The 26,327-nt window shown below is 45.9% G+C and overlaps 2 protein-coding genes and 1 long non-coding RNA gene across 4 annotated transcripts in view; all 3 read right to left on the bottom strand.

The window, feature by feature from the left end:
• Window positions 1–337, bottom strand: part of MN1 (MN1 proto-oncogene, transcriptional regulator) — a 37,758-nt gene extending 37,421 nt beyond the window's left edge. The window contains 1 exon segment of the mRNA XM_029961195.1: window positions 314–337. Coding sequence (XP_029817055.1) covers window positions 314–337 — 24 coding nt within the window.
• A 3,459-nt stretch (window positions 338–3,796) lies between these two features.
• On the bottom strand, window positions 3,797–5,614 carry LOC108640336. Its single transcript, XR_001921103.2, has 3 exons — window positions 5,507–5,614; window positions 4,236–4,522; window positions 3,797–4,064 (listed from the first exon to the last, which is right to left on the bottom strand). It is a non-coding gene; the product is annotated as an uncharacterized LOC108640336 (long non-coding RNA).
• A 1,740-nt stretch (window positions 5,615–7,354) lies between these two features.
• On the bottom strand, window positions 7,355–24,516 carry PITPNB (phosphatidylinositol transfer protein beta). Of its 2 annotated transcripts, XM_029961117.1 has the most exons (12): window positions 24,457–24,516; window positions 23,554–23,584; window positions 22,598–22,743; window positions 21,548–21,639; window positions 20,973–20,980; window positions 19,783–19,857; window positions 18,531–18,614; window positions 13,221–13,298; window positions 12,605–12,715; window positions 11,967–12,089; window positions 8,878–8,962; window positions 7,355–8,029 (listed from the first exon to the last, which is right to left on the bottom strand). In XM_029961117.1, the coding sequence occupies exons 1-11, from the start codon at window positions 24,474–24,476 to the stop codon at window positions 8,915–8,917; spliced, it is 816 nt and encodes a 271-aa protein (XP_029816977.1). In that variant the 5' UTR covers window positions 24,477–24,516; the 3' UTR covers window positions 7,355–8,029; window positions 8,878–8,914. The 2 variants fall into 2 exon arrangements, with proteins under 2 accessions (XP_029816977.1, XP_029816976.1); XM_029961116.1 differs by lacking the exon at window positions 8,878–8,962.
• Window positions 24,517–26,327: the final 1,811 nt, after the last annotated feature.

The following is a 26,327-nucleotide window of genomic DNA, read 5'->3' as shown; positions in this document are numbered from 1 at the left end:
GCAAATATGGATATAATTTCAGCCTAAATATTCTGACAGTGAAAGCAATGAGTTGCTTGGAATGGCGAGGTCCGACACCCGCTACAGAGTTCTGCCAGCTTGCATGTGGGAAGGCGACTGAGCCTCTGTTTCTAACCTGGGATGTGCTCTGGGCTAAAGCTCGCCCTGGGGCTGCCAACGTGCCCCGCAGCTCCCGCTGTCCCACTGTCGGGTCCCCTGCGTCACAAAGGGCCCCAGTCCCCAGCCAAGGAGAAGGGAAGCCTCTCGATTGTAGTGAGCAGTGAAAAGTGTATTTTATAAAACGTATTTTTACTTTCAGTCTTTGGGTTTTGGTCATCTTCGGGGAAGCAGGGAAAGGCATTATTTAAATAGTTGTAGCTGCAGGGGATTATTTTCTAAATTAACAATAGTAATTGTGCCTGCCAAATCCAAAGTTGAGGGGATTCATTTATTTCAACTCTCAAGACAATAGCACAATTTTAGGTTTCATATTGCAAGCTCTGAAAACCAAATGGTGGGGCTGATGTTTTTAAAAAAATAATTCAAACAACATCAATTCATCAGACTTTAATCCAGCTCTTTCCACTGTGTCAGTTTAACTTGCACTGAGAAAAGTTGCTGCTCAGCAAAAAAAGAAAAAAATTCCTTTTTAACAAAATGAATGCATCATACATAAAACATCACGGACCATACAATTAGTAAGCAAATGTAAGAGTTCAGCTCAGTTCATAATTATTCAGCAAACCTATTCAGAATGATTTTTTTTCTCCCTGCAGCAATCAACTGTGTGGGCTCATTACCACTGAGAATCCAACGAAGAAACCACCACAGAAACTGCACAAAATAAGCCCATATGCTCGAGACACTTTAGCCCAGCCAGCCCTTAGCAAGAGCCTCTTAAACCCTGCCATGGAGCAAAACCAAGCTCAGTTCTCTGTGGTGTTTGCACTCCCAGCTCTCTAAAGGTGCCCTGTCCTTAGTGCAGCTTCAGGTACATTGGTTGCAGCTGCTCCTCGTCCTCTGTGGTGCCACCTGCAACCACACCAACACCACCGGGTCCCCACAGCACCAGGCATGAGACCTGTCGCTGGAGCAGGGGCTCCCAACAGCCACTTTGCAAAGGAGCTGATGGGCTTCTCTTGGCAGGGATTTCTGCAGAGATATTAAGTGAACGGAATTGGAATATTTTGAAGGAGAGGTTTCCAACTCTGGCAGGAAAGTTTTCAGCATTTCTGCCTGGAACAGTTCAGGGAAACCATTACAGCTCCTCTCTCTCCAAACTGCAGTGAAGGTGGTGGCAGGACTGATGCAGGAGGCAAACATGTAAAATTATTAGATGAGCCTGCGAGTGCAGCAAGCACGGAGCCGGTTCTCAAGGGAAGGCATCGCTCCAGAGGGGATGGTGTCTGTCAGTGTGCACCTGCTTTAGCTCCCAAGAACAGAAGGAAGACCTGCTGTGGGCAAAGGGCTGTGACACGTGTGCCTCCTGGGCTCCCAGGGGTTTGCTCCCAGCACAGTCATACGGCTGAGCTGGGAGGCACCGGGCATTGTGCTAAAAGGCGACGGGTAGGGACTTCCAGGGATCCGACCTCTGTCACTCCTTGTCTTTCCCTGCTTGAGTGTCTGAAAGTGACTGGTTTGTAATTGAGATTAAAGACAATTTTGTCTGTGAAACCTGATTTGCATTCAGTTTTTGAGAAGTTCACCTTGCCAGTGTAAAGATTTTATACTTAGTTTTGCCAACAATGTTCTTTCTGCAAAGTTTGAACCAAACTCCTCCAGACACTTGCCTGCTTCCCATTTTAAAAAATGCATAACTGAGTAATCAGGGTTAAGGGACTAAAACCATCACAGTCACTTCCTGCAGGGATCTAGAGCATTTTGGTAACTCAGCCCTTTACAAGGATTTTCCTGTTTGGTTGTTTTGCAAGGTTGGTCACCTGGTTTATTTTCTTTACACCACTGCAACCTGTAGCTGTGTATCTTTCCTGTTTCGATTTTCAGGTCTCTTAGTATGGATTGTGATATTTTCACAATATCAGTAGGCTTTTCCATTCCTGCAAAGAGCTTTTTTCACTAATTAAGTACATTGGGTCCTATTCGTGCCACTTAGGTGGAAACTTTTGCAGCACATGGGACACTTTGGTGTACACGTTGAACACATTTAAACTTTTCTAACTTCAATGACTGAAGAACAGGATAGTGCTAAAATCATCCAACACTGAGATTGTACATTGGTAAAAATACAGGAAACCCTAAAGCATTTTTTCCCATTCATGATAACTGCACAGCAGTGCACTGCTTTGGGCTTTTATTTTTCCCCTTCAAATTCCCATCTCAAAAACACACACCGTAGGATCATACATTTCACTGGGGAGGGGAAAGAAAAAATAAGAAATTTTATGTACACAGCACAACAGAATTAGTTTGGTTACAGGAACAGTAAAAGTTTTATGTTTCCTAAAATAGCTCAGTGAAGCATAAAGAAAAAATAGCACCTCTCTGTACCACTAATCGGTGTTTAACTCTTCTCGGTGTTTTATGGTGGAGTTTGTATGACCAACTTTGTTCTGCTGTTTTCTTAAAATTGAACCAGGTGGGAATTTATGTAAGCGTGGTGGACCAGGAACGATCTTTGAGCATGTGGAAAGTCTGGCTCACTGTGGGTGATGCCAGCAAACCACCAAAGTTAATTCATTTTTCATCATCTTATAAATTGAACTACTGTGAAAGTAGAGAGCCAGAGGCTATTTTATAAAGTCCTGATGACTTAATTTCCCCTAAGCATTAGCTTCATGAGAGCACTTGCCTTGGCGCTTCCTTTCTCCATCCTGCCATCCCGTGGGACTTCACACTCTGTGGTCCCATCCTCCCCCTCCCTCACCAGCAGGACAGTGCCTGCCTGCCCTAGCAGAGCAGGATGGTGCTGGAGCTGCTGGATGCAGGTTTGGAGGTCACTGGTTCGCAGGAAGTCACCCAGCAGGGACCAGGTTGGTCTCTCCTGGAGAAGCTCCCCCAGGGCTGCATGTCTGAGCTTCCCCCATGTCCCACTGTCTCCTGCCGCCCATCCCCTTCCTGCCCTCAGGGCTGGGGGACACGGTGGTTCCTGGGGCTCTGACCCGGCTGGACAGCACACTGCACATCCTGGGGTGAGAGGGATGCTTGAGACCGCAGGGCCCACTACTCAAAGCCACCAGGCAAATAAAGCTGCTCCTGTGTTTATTATTTATTGTGTTGGTCCACAAGATTTAACAGTATGACGTGTGTTCCTGAGCCATTGCTGAACCTTGGCTCGCAGTCCTGACTTTTCCAATTTAAACCAAAGTGCCCCTGCCCACACACTGTGGTGAAGTGGCATCCCAAGGCAGCAAGCACTGGGTCAGGCAACATGATTTCACCCACCCCATGTAAGGCATTATTTGCTTTCCAGCAGGAACTACTCGGGCACTACTCGCTGGTACACGCAGCCGCCCCAGCTGCCCTGCACCTCCCGGCAGCCTCCCCCAAACCTCCCATCTCCCCGCCGGAGGCACAAAGGGTTAACGACCTCCTGCTGTCCATAACCATCATCACGGCTCCTCAGCATCCCTACAAAGGGCCTGATTTAATCCCGGTTGCAGACGACTCACATTGTACTCGCAGCCTCGGAGCGATGTCGGGCGATCAGGTTTCCAGCTAATATCCAAGGCACAGCCCAAGCACTGAGCAGGGAACAAAGGCGTCTTTGTTACTGAAAAAAAAAAATCCCCTGAAGATATTAGCAGTGCAGTAGAGTTCAAACTGTTAAATGATTCAAATATTATTTAATGAATACATTTGAAATGAGGTCTTACAACCCAGAACACTTTTTAGATCATCATTTACAAAGAGCCGCCTCTTCGTTTACTTCTCTATGAAGTTGCTGCTTTCAGATTTCAATTATGGTCATTTTGCTTCCAGCCTTTTTCAGGGACTTCCCTTGTTGTCGTAGCTGGGTTCTTTTTGTGGTACATTTTAGCTGGTGACTACTGGGTCTTTCAAAGTCCTGATAATCACATTCCCTTAATTTACCTTGGACTGAATATCTGTGAGAAACAAGGGAGACAGAGGCTCTTTGCAAAAGGAGCAACAGTATTAGGTGCTGTTCTAGAGGGTGCTAAACCCAAGCTTATGAAACTAGGAAATCTGTTAAATTAGCATATCGAGATTTTAGCTGGGATTGGAGAAGCTCTACAAAATTCAGATTGAGCAAATACCTCAAATTTCTTGTGTGTCTTGGATATGCAATGCTAAACCAGAAAGCCATGTAAATTCAGAGAGAAAAGTTAAAGAATCGAGGTAGGTGGCATTCTGGAAAGAAACATGTCTCCAACCTGAGGAAATAAAATTTTAAAATTAAATTAGACCTTTCCGCACTTACAGCAGTGAGGAGTCCAAGGCTGTTCTGAAGCATGGATGGCAGATACTGGCCCTAAGGGGTAACAGCAGCACAGCCAGGGCTGAGCCGGTGCCTGCTGAGAGGTTTTGAAAAAACACAGCATATCTAGCAAAAGTGGGGTAAAGAACACCAAAACAGTGACTACAAGAAAAAGTATCAGAACAAGTACCAGCAAAAAAAGGCACAACACAGTGGCAGAAATACCTCCAGACTCTCAGCAGGTGCATTGCAAAGCAAACCACAGCCCCTCACACCAGTGAGCGTCCCAGCTCTACTGCCAGGGGCTGGGACCTCAAACAGCCACTGCTGTGGAGACACAGGATCCCTGCACTGGACTATCAGGATTTCACTCAAGTCACATGCAGGTGATGCCTCAGGTGGAAGTAATTGAAACTCTGCCTCCAAAACCTGGGTTTGACACATTACCATTATAATCTTTTAAACTATTTCAAGTGCCAGAACTTTGTTTATGGTAGAATTTGCACACTGAATTTTGCCCAGAGCAGGTAATGAGGAGCAGAGGCTCCCAAGAATAAAATGTCCTCAGTGGCCAAACACCCCAGTGACAGGGACAGCAGCTATCAGTCTCTGGATAATCTCTGCTTGATTGACAATTAAATGCTGCTGATTAAAACCCATTTTCCACATCAATTCAAGCAAGTAGAAAGTCTTTCATACAAAGTTACAAAACTACAAAGGAAATATTTTCCTGATGTCCTATCGAGATATAATTCAATGGAGAAGACTCTTTTGAATTTCATGAACTGAATAAAAACCTCAGCCACAGCCCCAAGCTTCAGATTTGCCATAAAACCACAGCACTGCACTTGTAAGTACATGATGTAGCTCCTAAACATGGCTGAATCGACTGAGGTTTGGAAATGCAGAGTAAGTTGTCTTATGGGACATTTTGAGATTGCTCAGAGAACACTTGGAAAGGCCCTAGGGTGGAAAAATCCTGACACACCCAAAATCTTGACAGATTTTTTTCTGACATTTCTCAGTCTACAGATAAAGGCAAAAGACAGAAAACATTCCTCTTTCATTTCAATAATTAAAAATCCTCCAGAAAAAAAGCAAACTCCTTACAAGTCCCTTTTAGACCACACTTGTGTGCAGTCAAGTGATGGATTTCAAAGGTTGCTGCTGGAATATGGTTCACAGCAGTCTATTGCAGTGAGTAAGTATCACGTTTACATATCCATTATGACAAAACTACGTTGCACTTCCATTGCTTCCTGTTGGTTTGCCATCTGGAAGCTAAAGAAGCTGGTAGTAAAGAAAGGATTCAGTTCTGCATTTACCAAAGGAGCTGTACAAGTCTCCATTTGCAGCAGGTGATTGCACAACCTGAGCAGGCAGAACCCCAGAGTGGAGCTGGCCCATCCCAGAGGGCAGGGCTGTGCTGAGCAGAGAGCAGGAATGGGACCAGCCAGGAGGGACACCCAGACCCCCATCAGCACCCCAGTGCCCGTGGGAGGCACCTCCCACCTGCAGCCCCCTCCTGCTGCCTCATCCCACCTCTGCCAGCCCAGCCTGTTACGGTGGCAGTTCAGGAACATCGAGGTTCCAGGCATGTGCAATGCTCAGCTGGAACTCCCAAACCAAACCCAGCCCCAGAGCAGCCCCGAGTGTGGCCTTTGGGCACTCCCACCCCTCTGCACAGCTCAGGGACCCCAGACACCAGCTCGGGAACAACCTGTGAGTGCCAATGCCTGAGAGAAGAGACGGAGCATTTTATGATCAAATTTATTTAATTAAATTTCATTGCCTGCTTTACCGTGAGTCGCACCAGAGACTGCCAAAGGAAACTAAACATTGTACATTCACTACAAGGTTCTCTCAAATTTTCACAACTAGTCCAAATCCATGGAAGTCACAGGGTCCCTTTCCCACCAGCTGTGTTGCAACACATTAACGACGGTGGGACACGAACTCCAGCACCGAGGAGATCTGAGCCCTTGGGTTCCAGGTGTGCAGCCCTCTGGGGAACATGCACTTCACATCCATGACCTGTGTGTGTGTGTGCCGTGTCTCTGTGTGTATTTACCAATCCCACCTCCTGGTGGTACAGGACAAATAACCACTTAACTGCTAACCCAGAAAGGAACAAAACCACGTTTCTCTGTGGGACCTGGAGGGTGGGCGGGTGCGATGGCGCAGGCGAAGCAGCAGCCCCGGGCAGGCGCAGCAGTGCTGGCACGTGCAGCACCAGGACAAGGTGCATGGCCCACCTGGCCCACCCTGCCAGAGCAGGAACGTTTTGTCACTGAGAGTAATGGAAATCAGATCCCTCCTTTTGTGAGCAAAGCAGGTCCAAAATGGTTCCAATGCACCTGGCTGTGTGTCAGAATACGAGGATGGGAGTGCACGCAAGGCTTGCCCTGCTGACGACGCCGGGACGAAACCAGGCATTAACAGAACTTTACCTAACTAGTGCTTTTAAAATACTTCGTCTCCAATCCAGCAAGCATTTGGATAATATCCCTCTGTTATATGCTGTGAATAGTTCCTTAAACACGCTGAAGACCTTCTCCCTATGGAGTTTGCTACAGGAGGGATGTGTCACTCCAGGGGCTCTTGTGCATCAGCCCCACACAAACAGCATGGAAACACATCAGGGCTACGACTGAAACTTTCATCATATCTGAAAGTCTACATCTCCCAAAGTGTATTTTCAACATGAAAAGAGCTAAAATCACACTTATATTCCATTGCTGTATGTGAAATCCAGACCATTTGCATGGCTTCCAAAGGGAAGCTCTGGAAAACAGTCACTGCCCAGGCAGGAGTGCTCCTGGAGAGAAGGGCTGTCTCCCTCCTCACTGCCTGGCCTGAGATACACTGGAAATGCTCTACTGGTATTGTCAGAGTACTTGTCTAAAAAGCAGCTTCTGGAAAATTCCAAGTTGCAATTACTTTATAAATCACAAGCCATTTTTCCTTAATCTTGCCAATTTTAATGAAGAAAAACCATTAGCATTTCAATGTACAAAAGTCCAATAAAACAAGATTTTTTTTTTTCTTTTAAATCAGTGAGTGGGTAACGTTTGGGTTAAACTTATTCAGCAGTAAAAGTCTTCCAATTTCCACTAATAGAAATTTTTTTTCTGATTTGACTATAGGATAATGACAATCCAGAAATAAATAGCTATAAATACATTCATTGTTCCTATTCCAAAACTCATCACATAGGGAAGACATAAAACTGAAATTAACTTGTTTGAGAGTGTTTCTTTACAATGAGAGATGGGTGAGTTAGAGGCAGAATGACTCGGACAGGAGAAAAAAAAAAAAACAAGTAGGGCAGAAATTGGTCCAGTATTGACATTCATGAACATACCAGTTAGCAAAATTCATCCTTTAAATGACACTACTCAGTTGATTTTTATTTGCTTGGGGTATACATAATGAAAGCAGTTTCCTTGGAATCTTTGCTAGGACAGGTATAGCACCCGGAGACACTGTAACCACCCCTTCGTCTGCATGTGCGTGTATAGTTATATACAGAGTCATGCACCCACACACACATCCGAGATCCGGCACCGGCATCGCCCGTCGTCACTCATCATTGGCAGCGCTCGTTCCTCTCACTTGGCCTTGGTTACGCAGCTGTGGAGAGACAAAACACAAATTCCACATGAGCACCTTCCTCAGACAGGGAGTTCCAAACAGGCAGGGAAATTATCTCCAGGGAAAGCCAGGCCAGGGTTGTCGGAACACCACCGGGACTGAGCAAGTCACACCAAAGCAATGCCGGCTCCTGAGGGAATCTCAGTTGGAGCTGTCCTCGGGTGGGAGCTGCCCCCGTCGCTGGGGAGCTCACACGGATCAGTGGGATTTGGCACCGTTGGGCTGGGATTCCCAGCAGTGTTACAACAGTGCCTGTGTGGAACAGCAGCACCACAGTGCTGGGCATAAGCACCAAGAGCCTGTAACTCCTGGAGAACCTGCTCCTGCAGAAATGGTTTAGTGTCTATAATAATGGGTGGAACTGGATTTCAAGAACTGAAAGTGGTTGGAAGGTGACACTCCACAGGTTCCCTAAGTGATGTGGACCAAGGCCACAGATCACTCTGCTCCTGTGCATGCAGCAAAGCGATGCCGACGTGTCCAATTGGTGCCCAGAAGGACGGGGCGCGTGCCAGGGCCCAGTGCCATTGCCATGGCAGCAGCAGGCCCCACACCTCAGGTGTCTGCACTGGGTAAGCATCAGGCACCAGGGCAGGTGGCCAACACTGCAGGAATTCTGTCCTGGCCTGAGCACCTGCAGCAGTGCCTGTCTGGTGTGCCCTGGGCACCACGGGTCAGTCCCACCTGCTGATCACCACACCAGTGTCGAGCAGGAGCAAGGCAACATCACACATGTTATGTGGATTATTAGAATGACTTCTGCCAGCAATTCCCATCCATCAGAACATTAATCCCTCTTCTCCTTTTCCATCCAGCAGTTGACTTACACAGCTTGCTTTGCCTCAGAACCTACAGAGAACTCCTCTAGACGTCCGCAGCCAAAGTGCCTCGAACGGAACCCTTCTTACGCATCTGAAGTGAAATAAAATGTGAGCTCCACACACAGAACCTGTCGTGCCATGGTTAGTACGAGAGAAGGAACGATCTACAGAGCCAGGACTGCTTCTCCCTGGCCACGGTCAGGACCAGCTACAGCTCAGGGGTTTTGGACAGAGGGTATATAGTATTTCTTTTTGGCAAGATCTGGGAACCAGACAGCAGCTGTAAACAACGCTGCTTGAATTTTTACTGGCCCACGATGCTCCAGCATGGAGCCACTGCCCAGGATATCCAGTGTGCCATCTCTACCCTCTCAAAGACATGAGGGAGGTTGGTCAGAGGGCTTTGGCTGGGCCGGGTGCTTTCCTACTCTGCACTGAGGAGCTGATGTGTGTTTCATGGAGCCAGAGACAGAAACAAGCAAGTGAGAGATAAAGAAAAACAGTGAGAAAAAGATGGGCTGGGATAAAGAAACTGGAAGAACACTGATGAGGACTCAGAGAGTAACAGAAAAGTAACAAAAGAGAGATCCTGACTATAAAAATTGACTGAAGATGACACACAGGAGCAACAAAAGAACTGGAATGTGCACAGAATCCAGAGAAAGATCAACTCGGAGCAGGAGGAAGAAAGAGTGTTCATGAGAAGTAGAAGAGCACCAGGAAGCCATGTGGGAAAGAACATGCACTGCCAGCCCTGCTTTGTGCCTGGTTTGGCTTTCAGCCACACAGAAGTGCAGACCTGTCCATGCCTGACTGCCCTGCAGGGATGGGAGCACGGAGGTATCTGTCACACTGAGCACCTCATCCCTCACTTCTCAGAGGTCCTGGCCATAAAACATACTTTGTGGTGTACTGGGGATGTAATGGCAGTTACTGGCGAGCACAATGGATGGACTAGTTGAATATGAAACAATATAACATTATTTGGGAAAAAGCTAGCATTCAGATTATTTGGCAGTGATAGTTTTGCCTTTATGATGTTCTCCAATAATGCACTTCACCACAAACCCCTTGCAATTGCATCATTTATAGGTGTTTGTAGATACCCCTCTTGTAACAGCAGAGAAAACCCTGAAACGGTAGGTCCCCACTCCTCTCACATTTCACAATACACACAGAAATCTGGGTTAGTGTAACATCAATACATTTGGAAAAAAAAGGCTTTTTCAACAACACACAAGTTCCTGATGCCAATATCTTATATAAGAAGCTATTTGCAAAAAAGTATTTGACTTGTTTTGCAAAATGAGAAAATATTAAATAAGTACATTTGATATTTAAGAAAGAGGATAAATGTTACACCCAGAGACTTGTGAACTGGGTTTGGCTTAAGGTAAGAACTAAAAAGCAGCAAATATTTTGAAAAAAAAATATTTAAAAGCTACTTACCAGTGATAAATGTGAAACAACTTTCTCTACAAAAAGACAAACATCCACAGTCCACAGACACACAGAGGAACAATTTCCTCACGCACACAGGTGTGTCAGGCTGTGCTGCCTCTCTCCAGCACACCCCTGGTGAGCACCCCTCACTGCCACTGCCCTTGCTCAGGAAACTGGATAAAGTCTTTTTCACTTCAAATGAAGAACTGAGTGTGCAAAAGGGGACCCTTCTGGCAAAAAATCAGTCTAAAGAGGAAAGTGGTTATGCTTCCACCTTCACAGACACCTGGGAACAGCTGGCTCTAGGAACAGGATCAGGCATAAAGTAGAATTCAAGAAGAAATCCCCGTGATTTGAGAGAACACCTGCCAAAAATACCCAAATGCCCAAGGTCTGCATGAGTGAGCGAAGACCAGTCTTGTCCAAAGCTTATTCCAGGGCTGCCAATGAAGCCAAACCCTCCAGATTATGGGAGAAGTACGTTTGGTGTTACCATCTCAGCACATCTACCTATGGCTGCGCAGGACCGTGAAGAAACACTTCTTCCAAACCCAGGAAACACCCCATCACAATACAGGTTGTTCCACAGAGTTCTGAAAGTCCCCAGAGAGCACTAGAGGGGATGGAGGAGCTGCAGCTGGTTTGGTACCAACAGGACGGAGGTGCCGGGCACAGAACGCGCTGCAGGGCCCTGCCCACAGCTGGGCTGAACCTCAGGCAACATGGTTAGAGAGTCTGGAATGAGTCAAGCCACACAAAAAGCAAGTTGTAGCTGAAGACACATTGTGTTTTGGAAGAACCAAGACAGTGGAAGGGCAGTGGCAACCTGACTGGGTTTGGGGCATGAAGCAGTTGCCAAAATGGGTTGAAATACAACTGCACATCCAAAGACTGCAAAGGACCTGCAAATCGCCATCAGGATTTTACATGGGAAAGGTTCATGCCAAAGGTTATGGTCTGGAAAGACACTACAGAAGACAGCTTCCTTCCCAGCCTGTTTTAGTGGTCCACCTCTGAAAGGAAAGAGCAGTGACAAAGCCCTACGTCCGAGCTTCCTCCCAGACATCAGCCCACGTCAGGATATAGAGATTTGGTCCTCACAGCCACTAAAGCAGGAAAACTGACACCATCTCAGTTAATTTTAGTGACTTCCTTTTTGGAAGTAAAATTTTGGTGTGCTGTGCTAATTAGGACTGGAACAGCTGACACGTGACACAAACTTGCTTGAAAACATGTTTGAAGAGGAAAAAAAGATCAGATCTAGTGATAACTAGAAATGAAACACAGCAAGACGTGATGGAACAGGAAGGTGGCAGCTCTGACTTCTAATCCACAAGCAGCAAAAAGGCCCTGAATGAGACTTTGTGCAATGGGTGTGGTGCCATGAACACAGAGGTGGTCAGGGCAGGCATTCTGGGTTTAATGACACCAGAGATATTTACCTTACAGCCACTTCCAGCTTGCCAGCACAGACTGCAGAAGCCTGAAGCACATGGGGCTGCACAGGAGGATCACCAAAGGGGCCACAATGTTCATCAGCACACACACACACACACAGGGCACAGACACAACACAACTTGTCTCAGTTTCCAAACAGACAAATCTACAGGTAGAAGCACCCACATCTAAGCCTTAAAAAAGCTTTTTCTTACCGCTTCCAGCTCTCTCTGGGTTTCATCCTCCATTCTCCTGATGTCCTCCATAGTCAGTTCAATCCACCTGTCAATCCAACAGAACAGCTGGCGATGGAAGTTGGTAAATATCCTTTTTTCTTGCTTTAAAAAGATAAACAAGCATTAGATCATTGGCCTAGGACTTGCCAAAGGCTGGTGAAGTGATTGCACCTGCTCAGTCTGAAGAGTTACAATCTTCAGGCGTGTGCTGTTTCACACTGGCACAGGTTCAGCCCCTTCACACCCCTGGATCCAATTAAAATTCACCTCATTTCTCACATGCTTTAGCATGGAAAAAATGAACAAATTTCACTATCAAAGAAAAAGTTTCAAGAAAGTTCAGCAATTCACATTACTTGAAAATGATGAAGAATCCTTTTAAAATCTGTTTTAGCTCCAAGGTGGCAGCTGACAAACCAGAACAAGGACTTCCTGAAGACTTTGCTTTTTTCCCCTTAGAGAGTTGTTCTGGTACCACCAGCGAAGCCCCATTTGTAGGAGACCAAGACAGAAATGGTTGGACTGGCTGGGAGAATGGACAGGAAACTGCACTGCTGTTTCTGCTCAACCCCCACATTAACACAGCCCCCCCTACCCCACAAGGCAGAAGCACTCACCTTTTGTATAAAGTTTTCAACTTTGTTCTGCAGTCCCCACCACTTGAATTTGATGGTCACCAACTTGTAAGCACACATTTTGGGACACTCCTCATCAGTTGCTAGCTCTTTCTATTTGGGGACAATGAGAAAGAAGTTTTAAATTTTTAAAAATTTACTTTAATTATTAGAAATTATAATTCTAATTAGTGTATTAGAATTATAGATAATATAATTTATAGGAAACTAATGGAATTTGACTATGTTATAAGAATAATAAAATATAGTTCTAAGTATTATTACAGAGAAACTACATTCTAATTATTAACTAGGGGCTGTTCCTGACAGACTGCCTGTGATTCACCCCAGAGCACAGCATTGGGCTGCTCAGATCTCTGGTGTGGCACACACAGTCCCTTCCCTCCTGGGATGGTGTGCACATGGATTCTGATGGCTGGCAGGGGCACGGGGTACTGGCAAGCTGTGTGCTGCTCTTGGGATGTCACTGGGGTCCACAGAGGATGTGCTGGGCCACAGGAAATTTTTTCCTGAATTGGAGTTGAGCACGGTTCTGAAGGGACCATGAACTCTGTTTTTCTGCTGATAAAGACTTCATAAGGCTTTATGTTCCCAGTACCTTCCAATTTGGCCCCAGAGGTCCTCTCTTCGTCTTAACTGACTGAAATAATGCAGGATCTTCATCAGCTTTGTAGTCCTGTAACATAAAACACCCTTATAGTAAGAAAACTCCACCAGATTCAATATCCCACTGCATTAAGCTTCTGCCCACGACTGCCAAAGTGATTCCCTGAGTGCTGTGGAGCAGGGTGGGTGGAGCACAGCCGCCAGGCTAGCATTACTAGCTGTTCAAACTTCCATATGGAGCGTTCAAACATATACAATTAAAATTTAGGAACTGAACAAATATTTCCTAGAAGAAGCCAAGCGAGTCAAGACATTCCAATCACATTGCTAATCAGTGTTTTATGAACTTCCACAAACCAGGAGCTCCCTCTAGTTCTCCCTCTTAACTGAAACAACGTGTTTTATTTGAAGAGCCCACATTTGAGCCAGCCAGCATCAGCAGGGGCTGCCACAGTGCTCCCCAACCCTTCACCTGCCCCAGGGCACAGCCTGAGGAACCGGCACAGCAACACTGAAATTCAGCAACACTTAAACATTTAAAGCTCACTCGAATTACTGTAATTGCAGAAAGACTAACAGACATACTTGTCACCTGAACTTCAGTAAAACCCACTGAGTTATGATTTCACTGCAGTAAAGCACACGTCCTTTTCACAGACATCAAAAAGAGCAGATACACAGCAGCACAGGATATCCAGCCCTGCCTCAGCTCCTGCTGCAGTGAGCACAGCACTCAGCTGCAGTCACTGGCTGTGTCCAAGACTGGCTCTTTTGGGAGCCCAGCCGGGAGCCAGGGAGCCACACAGCTCACAGGACTTGACACCAGCTGCAGACTTCTCATCTCATGAGTTACTTCCAAATACTGTGGGAGAGGACAGCTGCAACCCACTGGAATCCTCAGGTTCTGCGTGTCCTGGAGGCTCAACGTGATACACTTTTTTTTTAACAATCCTTGGGTGGAAAAAGAGGCATTTTCTTTACACATAAATCACCTGTAGGAAATCTATGCAAATACTAGAGCAGAGTGTTTTTATAGAAATATATTGAAGGTTTTAAATTACTGATCATGATTGCCTTTTAAAAATTTCACTCAACCACTGGATGGAAGACATGGAAAAGGATCAAGCTATAGTAATGGATAAACAATTTTGCTCTAGATAACTAATTGCTGGCACAACTATTGCTGCTGTTTTGGGGCAGTGATGTGCTAAACAGAAATACAAGAATCCACATCTTAGTGCCAGTTTTGTAAATAAAAACAGGTACTGCATCGAGATAACCCTGAATTTATTTTCACTGTGTGAATACCCTACCAAGGCAGAGCTTACACTACAGTGGTGTGGGGCATGTGGCATTGAAACTCACCTACATGTGCAACCTTGATCTGCCTGGTTGATGTTGTGGGATGATTTGTCTGGATACTCCAGGGACACCCAAGCCCACACAATGCTGTTACCTGCCATCCTACCTCCCACTGCACAGGGACACTGGTAAAAAGCAACTGTGCTCTTGCATTTGGGACCCACAAATAAATAACCAGAGCTGGAAACACTGGGGAACAAAATGTTATCTAGGAATAAAATGTAGGAGTGAAAACAAAAGTTCAAAGAAATTAGATGAGTCATGGTAAAGTTTTCTATGCTAGAGACAGAAGTTTTGAATCAAGACCTTTCAGAACTCAGTTAACCCAAATCCTGTTAAGGACAGACAAAACCCTGTATAGAATAAAGCCTAGATAGACAGAAGAGCATTGTAGGAACTCTTCTCCACACACAAACCCTACCAGCACACAGGGAAGAAGACTGGACTAGAGCCAAAGTACAAATAAACAACAGTTCTTTGCAGAGTTTAAAGAAAATATCTGTGCAGCAAGAGCTTAACTCCTGACAACAGCAAGTCCTTCTTAGGAAGAAAAGCAGGCAGCTGCTGGAGCAAATATTACAGCTCAAACCCCCGAAGCCCTCTGGAAAGCCAGACAGGCAAACATCAGCATGAAGCAGCATAACAAGATAGAGGAGCTAAAACTATTTCAAAGAAATACACAAATATAATTTCACAGGCGGTTTCTGCTCAAATTCTCAACATAACATGCATGAATGCAACAATCTACTGAAAAGAATTATTTAGAGAGATCATGAACCATATACAATAAATATTACAACAAACCCAGAACCTGGGCGCTTCTTTACAATTCTCATTCTCAGTTTTTAGATCTGCTCAGAGTGGTAACAGTACTCCTGAGAGCTCACAGTTCACTATCAAGAAGTATAAAAACTGAAAACATATGATTTTAAGAAAACTTTTCAAACCTAACATAAAAGTTATACAAGTCTGGTGCCTGATCTGCAAATCTATGAAAAGCACTTCCTGAACACACAGTGGCATCACACTAACTAGGCAGGTGGACACAAATTCTGGCTTTTCAGCTCAATATTGCATTAATGTTTTAAACCTGAGAACATACTTACTACTGGTGTTACTGAGCAGAAAAGTCACACACGGTCCCTGTGGAAGAAAACACCTACCAGCACTTCTCAACATGATCCACAGCTCTGTGGGTGCTCGTTCACAGCACAACAGAAGTTCAAAATCAGGTTTATCCAAGTATGTCATATTTCTGAGTCAGATTCCCATGTCTCATAACTGAAACAGTCACCAGCACTTCACTGACATGCAGCCGTGTGCTCTGGGTAGGCTTGGCTAAATGGCTTTTAATCAAAAATGTCCTGTAGTCATTCCCATCTCCTGAAGAGTCCTGCAGCTACAGCACAGCTATCAGGGAAACCATTCTCTGAAATCACTTTTGAAAGAATGCCAAGGTTCAAATGAGAAATGAAACCAGCCTGGTTATCTCATCACGGACGCACGCGGCGTGCCGCGCTCGGAACGGGAAGTTAAAGGTCTCCAGAAAGGAGGCTGGAAGACACAGAGCTTTATAAACACCCAGGACAGGATGAAAAAGCCTTATTTAGGGATAGAAAACAAAAAGAGGAGAGGGAAACACTAGTAAGCTAAAAGCTACATAGACAGGCTGTTCCATGGGATGTGTCATTATATAATGACTCAAAAGTTTCAAGACTAATAACATATAGTTTTTAGGTGCCTATCACATGATAAATTAAGTCTGAAATGGAAGAGATCCACCCATCAAACTCTTTAATTCAAGAATCTTTTAACACTTCCTTACAGACTACAGAAGAGCATTTCCAGTATATTTCCTCAAACTGTAGAACAAGGGATAGATAGCACACAGAAATCTGAACTCTTAAGGCATGTGTAAAATAATCTAATTAGAGTACAAAATTGTAGTTCTACAACTTTCTTTCAAGCAACACAATGAAGATCCACTGTGACCTAGAACAAGACTTTTAATTTCTTCATTGTACAAACATAGCTATAAATCTGATTTCAATTTGTTTTCACTACACTCTCCTTTCCTACAAATTGTTTCCAAAACCACAGCCTCTTCTGATGTTAATTGAGGGTTCACTTTTGCTTACTCTTTAAAAAGTCTTCCTCTCCTGGGAGGTAATTTTTATATACAAATCACATAAAGTGACATGGACTGGATGCTGGAGATGATTAAGAATGGGCAGGGTTAAATTTTTATCTAAAGAAAGTCACAGATGTCAGCCAAATTATTTTTATACATACTTTAATGAGCATGAGTTAGCATATGCATGCCATTAGTAACTTAAAGAAATTTACTATTTTTATATTTATGCCAATTGTGGCTCTGAAACTAAAGTAACTGCTACGCCGCAGCAGGGTGGAGAAGTTAATTCACTGAACAAAAAGATAAATCTTGAATGTATGAAAACTTTTATCAAAATTGCTAAATCTTAAACTTAGCTCCATTCTTTCAGTCCTACTGTTACCCAAGGTCATACATTTGAGCTGCTTTTCCAGGCAAACAATGTCTGAGAAGATAAATGTACAAATAAAACTTTCTTTTAGCAACACTGACTATTGCTTTTCCCTGAAAAATGGAGCAGGCCAAAAGACCCAACCAGCCACTTAGAATGATAGTTCCCAAACAAGCATCATAACAAAAAAACCCCAAAAACCATACAAAGCACATGATTTCAGGTATTACCCCACAGAGTAAACTGGTGATTGCTCAAATATCACTGAACAAAGATAAAGAAACAGCAGAAAAAGAACCTCTAGACAAATAGAACACAGGGAAAACAGCTGATGGTTTCATAGGGGACATTTACTTTCCAAGACCAGCAGCCTTCTCTGAAGGCACAAAGCCAGCATGTCAATCAGGGCAATTTTGTTACTATAATGCAGCTGAACTTCAAAAAAAAAAAAAAATCAAGTTCCATGATCTAAAATTGATAAAGATATATCAGCATAAATGGAAAGTCTCTCTCCTGGAGTCCTGAGAAGATAAAGGCTGGAAAATGCAGATTTTCATAACAGAAGAGATACCAAGTGTAGGACCCAGAGAATTCCTGCTGTCTAATCCCAGAAGGGGCAAACAGGTGAATGGCAGGGGTGTGAGTCTGAAGGTAACTCAGAGTTATCAGTCTGCTAAGAGTCTGAGCACAAAGCCAGGCTTTGGTTAATGAAATCAGGACTTTGCAAAACTGAGTTTCTGGGAGATGAAATGGAAATGAAAATTTGAATCAGGTCCTACACAAGGATGGGCTACACTGTGAGTTTGAATCTGAAAATACCTGTTCAAAATATTTGCTAAAAGTGGAAATGGTGTTAGAAGTTAACAAAAAGGAAACCAAATGTAGTAACATCAGAAGAGACTTAAGACTTTGGATGAAACCACTCTGTACTCATAGTTTTGATACTCTGTAGGTCAAATACACAAAACCAAAAAGAGGATAATGTACTAAAAATAGTTCCAAGGCCCTCCTGCAAAGGAGTCCTCTCCCCAGAATGTAGGTTATCCAAGTATTTCTTTTCAGAAAATAACAGTGAAACACTATAAAGAACATCTTCTTGCACAAACTCAAGACAATCAAATTTATTGTGGAAACAGTCCCCATATTAGTGCCTACCATTCCCCTACTGTCCAAAAATTATTACACATGGAACAGTCCAGCTGTTACAATTGAACAAACCAAACAACAGCCCCAACAGATCCAGATGTGCTGAAAGCATCAGCACTAAAACCAAGAAAGTAAGGGAGGCACGTAAATGAGTGATTCTGTTTAAGATACTTTTCACGTCTCTGTTGTGTGAAATTCACACCACTTTAGCTTATTCACAATCAACACAAACCACCAGTGCAATCAGCTGCAGGTTGCATCCATATCCCAGTAGCAAAGCATTTACTTACTCCTGGTTCTACTTGAGTTCTATCTGCAATATCAATATGGACAACTTCAACACTCCTCCATGTGTTGGGATCTAAATTGTGCACCTGTAAAAAGAGAAAAAGGAATGATTCCTGGCATGTTACACAGTGGTGCACCTTGTGCAGTACATATGTGTGCCATGGAGTTTTTCAGAATTACATAAAGGTAGCATTCTCCAAACCTACCCTTTTTTCCTCTGCCTTTCTCAAAGGGAATGATTTCCACAGCTAAAGTTTAATTCACTCACTAACCAAGTTTAAACCAGCACAAAGCCTTCACTTTTTGTGCATTCAGGAAACCCGGATTTAAAATTAAGCTGTATTCATCTGCCACATTTGTTAGCACTAATGAAATCAAGCTCTAATTAGAGCCATTACCCACTCCATAATCTGCATGAGCTTTCTGAGCTAGAAAGAAGCCGTACAAGTTCCAAGTGCAAATATGCAGGTTTCAATAACCTGGCTGATCTCACAGGCTCCCTGAATCATAGAGGGCTGCCTTGAATGTGGACCAGGTGAAGTGTGTGTGGTGTGAGCATGTGTAAAGGTCTCAGGATGAAATCAGCTCCTCACTTGTAGTCTGTCCAACACACCTAAACTTAGTTACAGGAAGCAGAGCTGCCCCAGGAACACTGCCCTTCTGTGCAGCACATCCAGTGCTACAGTTCATCCAGGCACTGGAAACAGACTGGCAACTCTGTGGACTGTTGATAAATGTTTGTCACTACAGATCAAAATTATCCTGAAGTGACCTGTGAACCAAATCAACTGTCTGGGGAGGAAAATGAGAACATTGCCAGCTGGGATGATTTACAGAGGCAGCTTCAATATGTAACTACACACTGTACACAGATCAGCTCCAATGGCCTCGTGAAACCTGTTGTAAAACTTGTTTTCAAATAAACTTGGCAGACTAACTATCACTAGCACGTCTAAGGGAAAAGAACATGGAATAAGAAAAGAACTTACTGAAAAGTTATTTAAATATTTGTGTGAGAATCAAGCATCTGCATTGACCTCAACTTAAAAACCAAAAACCTTCTTTTGTCCTTGGATCTCCTTAGGTGAGACAGCTTGACCACCCTGAAAGGACTTCAATAATGCTTTTCTTGCTTTACTTACTGGTCAGGCATTGACTTTATGCAGTAATTATCCACCATTGCCAGGTACAGGATACTTTATCTTTACTAACTGTACAATTGCACTAAGGCCTAGTATCCAAACCTCAACTCACATTCTCTGTTGTCCCCAAATCTGGTTTATGCCAGGTCTCAATTTTTATGAAGAAGTCATCTTTCATGTATTCATTCTGTAAGAATTAAAAGCAAAAAGCATGAGTCTGATTACACTTCTATGCCTACAGTTTAGAGAAATGGTATCTACATACAAGCCACTACTAAGCCTTGACTAGCAAACCAACCTATTTAATTTACCAGAGAAACAGCCCCTTTACCTACACACAGAAATAGGTGCATGATAACCTTAAGCTGGGGCAGTAAGTATGTTTGAGAATTTCAGCTCCAGCTGTGCACACCAACAGAAATAACTCTGCCATTTGCTGTCCTGCTTCCTCAACCCTGAAGTTCTTTACCTCTGTGTTCAAGTAATTTCCAAATTACAAATACTGCAGTTAGATGTTACTGCACAGCACAATAATCATCATAAAGGTCCAGCTATCATTAAACTATACATCTGAAGGCTATCACAGAACCCTGCTGATTCCAGAAGTCAGAAAGCACAGACCTGTGTGCACAGGTGTCATGATGAGTCAAGCTCAAGAGTTCAAACTCACTTGTTACTCCTTGTGTTGCATCTACCTGGTAACAGTCTAAACCACATTTGCAAGAGAGCAGATAAAGCAGTTTAACATTTAACTTATACGTGTTCTTAAACAGGCAACTAAAACATATACACAGGGCATTAAATTCTTAATGATGTCCCTTCCATGCATCTTAAAAAAGCAAACCCAAACTCTGAGCTATGCTGATCCATTTAAATTCCCAGTTACCACATTTTAACCGAGGCAGGAATTCACTTTACAGCAGTGGCATTTCAGACAGGTAGGGACTGATTCCATTTCATTGTTCTTCTTGCATTCAAGAGGGTAAAAGCCTCTAATTTGGTGTGGGTTTTGCCCCCCCCCCCTTTTTAGCATTATGTCTTACCAGGTCAGATATTATGCAGCTGTAATGGTAAGTAAAGGCATAAAAGAAGGTGACAAAAATGAAATAATTTCTCTCACAAATTACAGTTTTTTCTAATTATAGCCATATGCAGACAAATAAAGTAACAGGGAGCTCTATGCCAGGAACCCTAGCAAGGCACATATGACAGGCTGGGGCCAGACAACTGTAGTGGTAACAACAGACAAAATATTATCTCAAAAAAACCCAACATGGGACTGGTAGGAATTCAAATACTCACTGTCACAACTGGTCGTTGGAAACCCGTGCAATGAAAAGGAAAAGGAAACAAAGAGTCATATTAGATACGATTGTTTCTGAAAGGTCTCACATATAACTGCTCTGCAGTACAACAGAGTCAGTCTGAACAGCAGCTGTAGGCATCACAGCAGAGCTCAGCAGACTGACTTGATGGCCTTAACCTTGGGAGTTCCTTACAGGACACTTCAAACTGTTCAACAGAAACACACACAAACTACTCCCAGCCTAACTACTCTTAGGAATTACAATTACTACAATAAAACCCAGCAGTCAGCTCTAACAGACTATGAAAATATAGTGATTCTCACACAGGCTCTGTCCTAGCCCTGAAGGGAATCCCCTCCTTGCCCTCATCCCAGGACACTGGATGCCAGGTCTCCGCAGGCTCCTGGACCTGAGCAGCCCCAGGAGCAGCTCTCCTTTCCAGAGGAGACCCCCCACATGCCAGAGGAACATCTGAAATGCATCTTCCTCTCGATGGCCCCACTCTTCTAAACCATTTCAGCCCATCCCTTCACTGAACACTGACAGCAAAACACACAAGGGGAGACCTACTTGTTCTACAGTAGGGATACGCATTCCAGGCTTTCTCATGGAACACCAGGGAGCCTTCTGGAGCAATCATCCTTACAAAGCCAGGGACTTTACTGGAAAAAACAAACAAGGACAACATTTTAAAAATTCTGCCAGCTGAAATTCCTCATTGGTTTCTTCCACTCCAAAAAGAAAGGCACATTCTACCCAAGCATTTGAAAGGTTATGATGCACATGTAGTGAAATACACAGGAACTCCAAAACCCTTCCTGATCACAACATCACAAAGAAAAAAATGGGTAAGGTAATAATAAAGTAAAGGAGCGTGAGCTATGTGATTCTGATGAAAGGTGTGCTGTCTTTCCTCTTCCAGAGCAGCAAAGACACCTGCTGAGGGAGAGCACTGGGCAGAGCCCTTCCCTCCAGCTCCTGACCTGCAGCCCAAGTGGAACCCTGCAGGGTCTGCAACTGTGCCTGAAGAGGAGACCTGCAGCTCTCCAAGAGCAACTGAATTACCACCCCTGACAATAACTGCCCTCTCTAGCCCAGCAGAGTGCCCCTGACAGGGACCAAGTATTGGACAGGGTGAAAAAAGTAACCAAATCTGATACAAGAGAAATTTGGTGTTACCCAGGAGAATGCTCAAGGCTGGTGTCCTTAAAGGAGGCAACTTTAAACAAACTCCAGATACACATCTGCATAAGGGACAGACAGAGATCAACCTAGGTAAGTGTTCCAGCCTCAGTTTTTCTCCAAGGAAGGTGAATAAGTTCCTGGCCTATTTATTTTAAATTCAAGGAAAAAAACCAGCTGATAATTAAGGCAGGAACCTTATGTCCCACTCATCTTCAACTCCTCTCTGTCTAGAGCAAGCAAACATAATTCCTTCAGTTTGTCCCACAAGCTGTCCATCACGTATTTCACATGTTTTCCTACTCACCAGAGCATTAATGCACAATTCAGCAAATTACAGAGTGGCAGAAAAACACAAGCAAGTGTCCTAGAATGGCAAACAATGGAAGGCTGCCCTCACAACAAACTGACTGCAATGTGCATCAACGTTTTCCTCACCTCTTTAAATGGTAGATCTTGTGAGTATATTGTCCCTTCTCACCATCCTCTTCATAAGGCTCGTTTTTTAAGACTTGAATACCTTCCCCTCCTCCTGTTTCATTTTTGCTAGCTTCTGCCACAGAATAAAGTTGCCCGACTTGATACTGAAAAGGGAAGAGAATTCAAATGTCAGCACTGAAGTTGGCCAAAACTTTTAACAGATAAAACAATTTAGCTGTTTCCAGTAAAAATGCAGTAGTACAAACAAAATTATCAGGAAAGTAAAATACACCATATAAAAAACATTTAGTAAACTCTGACAACCTTCTGGCAACACATATCTGCAGCTCACAAGCACCAAGTTTATACCCAGGTTGCTTCATAACAATCCAACACTTTGGCACACACCCAACTTGTTACACTTCATTCTCCCCTTCCTAAGAATAAAGTGTATTTGTTGTGCTTCATTGCATCAAAGAAACACACATTTTGAGTTTACAGATTTTGAAATGACTGATTTCCAGCTCTAAGCCTCCCCAGTTCATACTTTTAACCAACTAGATGCTGCCCTCCCAGGACCCAGGAAATGCACACTGCAGGACAAGCACAGGAGTGTGTTCAGACCCCCTGTCATGCCTCTCCTTTAAATGCACCTCAGTGCCATTTGAGTTGCTGGCTTCACATCCGAGAGGACAATTCCCACTTTTGGCTTTAGGAAAAGGCTTGGAGTCCCTCAGTGCCCGATCAGCAGGAAAGTGCTGCCACAGGGCACAGTGGCACAGGTGGCAGTGGAGGGCTCAGAACCAGCTCAAGGTTCTGTGCTGCATTTGCCTCCTTGTAAATTCCCTGATGGGAAGGAACAGGGCTCATGCCTGTGTCACTCCCCTCTGGCAGGGACAGCACAGGGGACATTTGGACCCTACACAGCCCCCCCATCCCTGAGCCCAAACAAAGCAGGGAGCACCAGGACATACCTCTTGCACTGAGCAAGGTAAAACCACTCGGCTGGAAAAGAGCAAATTCAACAAAATGAATCATTAGGCTTCATCTGAGATAAAAGACATAAAATGTAACACAGGTATTCAAGAAAGTGTCAAAAGGAGCTAATTCAAGTTTTCTCTTTAGAAATGCTCTGTTGACAGGGAGGCTTTGAGTATAATGCAACAAACCCAAGCAAAGTTCAATGTCAAACACGTTACAAAAGGAAAAACAAGGGGTGGAGGATGTTAGAAACCGCAGAAAAGAGCCAGGAAATTTCAGATCTACTTCCAGCTCTGCCATAACTTTGTGTCGTGCTTAATTTGTTTAAGCTTTTGAACCTTTACTACCGCTGAGGCTACAGTTACTGGACGTCGAAGTAACCTAAAGCCAAAGGGTGGGACGGAGGAGCAAACCGGCTGGTGGTTTGCTGGCAGAAGCCCCCACGAGAAAGACCTCCCCAGCGGCGTGGAACTCCCGGCGCCGGCAGCTCAGGGAGCTGCGAGCAGGGAAGGGCCCTGGCCCCGCTCCAGGACGGTCGCCGCTGCCACCGAATCGCTTTCTAAGGAAAACGGGGAGAAATCCCGCGGGACGACGCGCTCGCCGCGGCACCGCCGCCTGGGCACGGCGTGGCCCGAGGGGACGGAGCGTCCAGGAGACCCCGGAGCGGGCGCGGCTCCCGCTCCGCGCAGGGCCGCCCGGGCCGCGTGCCCGGGTGCGGACCGGCCGGGAGCGGGCCGTGCGGCGGCCCCGGGCGCACGGGCGGCGGCGGAGCGGCCCCGCGCCCGGGGAGAGCGGCGCGGGCGGGGAGGCCGGAGGGGCAGTGGCGGTGAAAGAGCCCCCCCGGTGCCCGTCGGTGTCCCCGGAGCCCCCGCACTCCCCCCGCCGCCCCCACTCACAACTCCTTGATCAGCACCATCTTCCCGTCCTCCGCGCACGCGCCGCTCTCGGGCCAGCCCCGCCCCGCCGCGCGGCCAATCGCGCCCGCGCTCGCCCTCGGGGCGCGCGCGTGCGCCGGCCGCCGCCAATCCCAGGGCGCGCAGCTCCGCGAGCGCACACCTCACCCGTAAGCGACCAATCAGGCGCGTCGCCGGACCGGCCCCCGCCCCCGCCCCGCGCGCCTTCGTCGGCCGGCGAGGTGACGTCACGGGCCGGCGCCGCGCGGGGCGGGGCGGGCGCGGCCCCGGGACGGCCCCGCCCCAACGGCGGCGGCTGCGCCGTTTGCCCGCCCGGCCGCGGGTCCTGCGCGGCCCGGCCCGGCCCGCGGGAGGCACAACGGGAAGTGTCGGCGCCCTTCAGGCGCCGGCGGCTTGTCCGAGTCCCGCTGTCCCGCAGTGCCCCGGCCTCGGCGCCCGCCAGCACCAGCCCCTGCCGGGCGAGGGGAGCTGGAATTCCCTGAGTCTGTCGAGCAAAATCCTTCTCCTGCGGGTCGCTGTTGCTTCCGCACTGCCCTCGTTGGACGCACGAACGGAACCACACCGCGGCCCTGCAGGCGCGGTGCCTCCGCCAGGGAAAGGCGCGTTCCCGGCTCCATCCGAGGCCGTTACCGCGGCCAATGCCGCCCTCTTGTGAGACCAGCTCTTTATCCTCCATCCCAGTCACAAGTCAGTAGCGAGGACGCCAGGAATTAATAAGGTCTGGCACCCACACGAGGACGAGCAAGGCTCGGCCGTGCTGGGGCTCAGTCCCACCTGCCCCCGCTGGTCCCACAGGTAACGCTTGACCATCAGCTGTCATTAAAAACAAAAAAATGAAAGGAAGCCTGAGAGCTCAGAGGCGTTGAAAGAAGGGTGAACTCAGCCTCGAAAGCAGAACATTCCGTGGAGCCCCTCCAGGCTGTGAGGAGGCCAGAACGCTGGTTCCTGGAACACTCCTCAAGGAACAAAATTCCCGTGGTAGCTCAGGGGTACCGGGCAGTGACACCGGGCAGTGCAGGACTGTGTGTGGCAGGGACAAGTTCTACCGGGGCTCCAGGCTCTGGAGCAGAGGGGTGGGACCACCCCTCTGTGTTCTGTGTGTTGTATTTGGCTTTATCCTGGTTTCCATAGTGACTGAAGTTTATCCTGTGGCAAAATGTCGTCCTAAGAACAAGGCAGCCAGGTAACAATACTTCCACTTTGGGGTTCTCAAAAATCACAATTCAGGTAGAACTACAGGATCTACTTAACGTATTCTAAATATATTGATTTGCTTTCTGGTTTCTGAGTGTTGGCTTTCATTTTTTGTCTCCGATACTTTCCACAGCTATGCAGAGAGAGCACATCTGCTTTCCTCTGTTTGAAATGCTCACACAAATGTAAAACCAGGTAAAATGGAAAGAAAAACCAACCCCACAACACTTCCAGGCCTGTCAAGGGGAGGGTGGAACTTTGTTTTTGGGTGCTGCGGAAGGGAAATGGAAACAGGCCTGGATGTGGGACCTCACAGCATTCCTACCTGGGAGCTCTGGTGAATAGTGCTGCCCCAGGGCTGGCAAGAGAAAGGTGTAACTTCAAAGGCACATTTGTGGTCAACTCTTGCCCCATAAGCAGCTCAGCTGCACATTTTTCATTTCTGGGTGGCTGCTGCATTTTTATTCTCCTCTGGTACCTGCTGGTGCCCAGCACTGGCCAGGGCAGGCCTTTGCCTCCTGGTGAGCTGCAGCTTCCTGTCCAAGCCTCAGCCTCAGCACCACACTTGTGTTCCCATGGCACATCCTCTTCCCCAGAGGTGACTCATGACCCTTCCTGCACCACTCCTGGCCCCTCTTTCCCTAGAAAAGGCATCATCC

This window comes from Manacus vitellinus, unplaced genomic scaffold, assembly GCF_001715985.3.
Source record: "Manacus vitellinus isolate BGI_N305 unplaced genomic scaffold, ASM171598v3 scaffold_31_pilon, whole genome shotgun sequence".
Lineage (NCBI taxonomy): Eukaryota > Metazoa > Chordata > Aves > Passeriformes > Pipridae > Manacus > Manacus vitellinus.
Note: the sequence above shows the minus strand (reverse complement) of the source record. Positions and strands in the feature narration are given on the sequence as shown.

Coding starts and splice junctions, on each gene's coding strand:
- PITPNB (XM_029961116.1), bottom strand. CDS start 24,476: ATGGTGCTGATCAAGGAGTT. Junction 12,716..13,220: donor CTCTGGGGCCAAATTGGAAG/GTACTGGGAACA, acceptor GTCCCCAAATAG/AAAGAGCTAGCAACTGATGA. Junction 12,090..12,604: donor TTGAAAACTTTATACAAAAG/GTGAGTGCTTCT, acceptor ATCTTTTTAAAG/CAAGAAAAAAGGATATTTAC.